The 4,384-nt window shown below is 45.4% G+C and overlaps 1 protein-coding gene across 1 annotated transcript; it reads left to right on the plus strand.

Moving 5' to 3' along the window:
- The first annotated feature begins 498 nt into the window (after positions 1–498).
- Positions 499–3,576, plus strand: LOC103994529 (auxin-responsive protein SAUR64-like). Its single transcript, XM_065194168.1, has 2 exons — positions 499–646; positions 3,227–3,576. The coding sequence occupies exons 1-2, from the start codon at positions 499–501 to the stop codon at positions 3,574–3,576; spliced, it is 498 nt and encodes a 165-aa protein (XP_065050240.1).
- Positions 3,577–4,384: the final 808 nt, after the last annotated feature.

A 4,384-nucleotide genomic window follows, 5' to 3' on the forward strand; every position in this document is an offset into this window, starting at 1 on the left:
GGAGCTATACTCGCCTCGATGCAACTTCGCCAAAGGCCACACCTAGGGCGCTGTTGCAGTGCAGACTCGGCCCAGCGAATGCTTGGCAAGGATGGTTGCCCCGTGGTAGCGCAGCAATGATTGGAAATCAGCGGCGATGAGTAGGAAGAAGTGAGTGGCCCACGATTAATAGACCACAACCGTCGAAGGAAAAAGGTGCAGATCTATTGGGAAGGGCTTCTCGCCAATGAAGAGGAGGGGCAGCCACTTCTGCAGATCAAACGATGACAAGGAGGGAGCGTTGGGGTGTGATGGGATGGGATGAGTCATGCCGTCGCAGTGCTGGGTAGGGAACTGTCGTAGCTCTACTGCAGTACTAGGTAGCACAGTGGTCAGTGGCAGAGTTCAGAGAGCAACAGTAGAGGGCTACGACTACTCGCTCGTTGTTAGTGGGGAGGAGGGTCGGCTGCAATCGGTGCAGATCACAGTGTTCGACTAAGTTTAGTGGCCGGACAGGTGATGGCAAGATGGGACAAGACGCATATGGTGGTCGACTTCAGAGTCGGGGAGAAAATCCATACAGATGTGGTAGTCGGTGAGGAAAAAGTAGTCTTGGCGAAGTACAGTGGTGTCACCGATGCTATGAAGGAAGATAGGAGATTAGATGGTTGGTTGTCTAAGGGAAAAGAAGAAGCGTGAAAGATCATTGAGAGGAGGAGCAGGAGTTTGCTCACTAGTCTGATACCATGAATAGAAGATATGTTTTGTTAAAGTTTATTGATATGTTCTCATTATTTATACAAGTTAGGAGGAAAGATTTTTCTCAACAAAATAGTAAGATTTCTTCGTGTAATTAAAAAAAATCTTATTTTCTATCACTGAGGAGGTACCTCGAGTGCCTTCGATGATTAATTCACATAAAGATCAAGATCAAGTGAGGTGCTCGATTAATTCTACGATGAAAATTGAAGTCATAAGTGAATTGGTAGACTTTCATGGTGTACTTGACCCAAGGAAGGAACATTCCTCCTTGGATTCGATAACAAGTCCTGCGGTGATGCATTTACAACTTTTGTATGCATATAACATTTAGACAACCTTCCCGATGCATGGTTTTTACTTATTTCCTCTGGTGAGATAAAAGGTAGCATATATAAATAAGAAAGGAAAGCAGATACGGTGGAGACATAAGCATGACATGTGGAGTGCATCAACAGGAAGATATAAATCAAACTTTGCAGCGGTGAGAAACTTGAGATCAGCGATCGAGTCTCAGGACTCGAGAAAACCATGGCCTTGGATAGATTTTATAGAGCTAAATAGGGCCACTCGATTGCTTGGGACAGCAAAATCTGTCCAACACAATGTTAGATAATGTCTGCTCCCTCCTATGCAAGCAAACAAATCCTTAGATGATGGGTTGGAAACATCTTTGGATGATTCCTCCTGAAATGTTTTCACAGCCAGTCAATCAATGTTTTTGAGTCAGTTTGATGTATTCGATAACATTGTTTATCGAGCTTGCTTTCATCCAATCAATGTAATCTTAATATTTGCTATGTCCATTTATCGATGGTAATGTTCATAGTTGAGAGAACAAGAATTTATAGAAGCATAACATGTGATCCGTTTGCAACCTACTCTTCCATCTTCAGATCAACCAATTATTTGTCTTTGCTATATATTTTCTACACAAGTATTTAATCTTCATGTTCTTTGTAATGCAAAGTTGAGGCCAAGTATCAGTTGGCTGCAAAAGCTCAAGAGTTTTTTATTTGTGTGTTTGCAGTGAGGACAAGCATGAACAACCAACTACAATTAATTCAACACAATCTCAGCCACAAGCAGCAGTCCCAGCAATGAAGACGAAGGAAGCAGAGAAGCAAACTCCGAAAGCTACACCATTCACCAGCGATTCACTCCATCACTAGTGTTCTGCTACCATGACACACTACGTAGAATAATGATCCTATCGAGACAACTCATGAGCTCAAACCCTTCCAACCGCAGCTCGTTCCCTGCAGCACCGGGAAGAACAGATAAGTATAGCCCAAGCAAATCCCCCGCTGTTTACGCAAACATAGGTTCACAGACAACAACGAAGGGGCTTCAGGATTCCTCATCCAGTCCTGCAAGGTAAAAGATCGAAGCTGGCGTTTCCAACTGTGCCAGATTTATCTGCATTAATAGCATGCCCAAATCAGCCGATTCTGAGCCACACATGCTCCGCCACAAACACCAAAACAAACAAGACCAGGAGAAACATAGACACCAGCGTCAGCAGCTACGCTTCACCCAACAAACCGAGAATTTACCGGTGATGATGAATGTGTGCAAGCCAAAGATGCATGCCTGACGTGAAGAGTTTTTATCCTCGCTCATAAATATGTGGGGAGCTGCCCCCAAGAAGCCCTCATGGCGTCCTTGGCACGACTTTAAGGGCGTGAGCGGACAGGAGTAAACGCACATGAGCTGCCGGAAGTCCTGAGAAAGATGGTTGGAGCCCGGAGAGCCAGTGATGCAGTGAGAGTGGCCCGCCCCCGAGACGATGAATATTGTACGTGACAAGTCCCCCACCTCCTACCACTAACTCGGATATGTTCGCACACTCAGCTGCTTAAACCAGGGTGGGTTACAGTGGAAGAATCGTCTAGGAAATTAAGCTCGTTAGCTTCTCAGAGTAATAGATCTCCAAAAGCTGATAAGATTCATGACGAGCGAGCGAGCGAGCGAGCGACACAATCGACATCTGTTGCAGTGCATAATATGCAGTTGTCACAGCGAGGCTGAGTCACGATGTCAGAGGGCGACGACATTCATCAGGACGACCCCTCACAAGACGACAAGAGGAACAAGTGTGGCTCTGATGATTCCGGCAATCCTTCTCTGCTAGCAGAGCCACCATACCCCACAGTATCAAAATCGACGCCAACCTTAACACGCAGTGAAAGCAAAGTACAAGGAAGGAGAGTACGGTGCCATTTCACTCGTCTTGTCGCTGAGCCTTTTGAATCCATGAAAGGAGAGTTTACTGTTGGGAGGAGCAGACATTGGATCTGCCTCTCCTTGTCAACTTTCGGAAACGCCATGGATTTCACATGTTGCAGCACCCTCCCTCTTATCCCGGCAAAGTCATAGGCCTCGACGCATCTATTTATAACCAGACCGAGGCACCCCCATTTCCACCACCGCAATCTATGATTCTGTACCTCCTCCTTAATCCACTGCCTTGCCTTTGGATCTACAGGCCGTAAGAGAACCCTCGAGATGGCAGGGAGGAGGTCGAGGCTCTGTCTCTCCAAAGGCAGAGACAATGGTGGTTCTGGCTCTTCCGGCACCTCGCGGGTGGCTCGCAAGGGCCACTTCGCGGTGTACACACGGGAGGGGCGGCGGTTTGTGGTGCCGATAGCGTACCTGAAGAGCAACATCTTCCAGGAGTTGTTCCGGATGTCGGAGGAGGAATACGGGGTGCCGGTCGGCGACCGCCCCATCACGCTGCCGTGTGACGCGGCCTTCATGGAGCACGTCGTGGCCTCGCTCAGGGACGGGCGCTGGAAGAAGCCGTGCGCCGCTCCATTTTTCCTAACCAGAGCCTGAGTTCCTCTGCTTCAAGGACATGGACTCAAATTCATGGCTAATCTTTATGATTGGCCGAGGGCCTGTAACTTTGTCGTATTACTAGTTGATCTTTTATCCTACTCCCGAGGAGTGCTTTCTTGCTATATATGCAAATGTTGGGATTCAGATCCTGTCACAGTGTTCACGGAAGAAGATACAAAGTAGGCGGTGGTCATGTCCCTGTCACAGTGGCTGGAGAAGGGAGTACAAAAGGTCGTGCAAGTCCATGCGGCGAGGGGTGCTGAAGTTGCTGACGGAGATGATACAGTGCTCATGACCGAAGGAACAAAATGTGACTGATCGATCACAGAAAATGAAGTGTCACTGTGACTATGTTATCAGCCATAACTGGCGCTGAGCCCCAGACAAGAACACAATGGATCGAAGATACTATATAATATGTATTCACAAATCGGACATCACGCACGATTGTGTGCTGAAGAGTTGAAAGTTTTTGTGAATCCGAAAAAATAAAAGGAAGATCATTAAGCAACAAAATTGTCTGGTTTTCTTTCCAAAAACAGGAAAAATAAAAGTAACATAGTGTTTTGGTTGACAGTCTACATCTATCATTATTAACGTATGCTAATCATACACAATACTGATAACATTAATATAAATATGTAGGTGTCCTTTGTTTCTGTTTCACCGTCACTCATTTTTTATGTCATGCATACATATATATATATATATATATATATATATATATATATATATATATATATATATATATATATATATATATATTATAACATTAATTTATCCAAGGTTCAAAATCAACTTATAA

The sequence above is a fragment of the Musa acuminata genome, chromosome BXJ1-8 (genome assembly GCF_036884655.1).
Source record: "Musa acuminata AAA Group cultivar baxijiao chromosome BXJ1-8, Cavendish_Baxijiao_AAA, whole genome shotgun sequence".
Classification (NCBI taxonomy): Eukaryota; Viridiplantae; Streptophyta; class Magnoliopsida; order Zingiberales; family Musaceae; genus Musa; species Musa acuminata.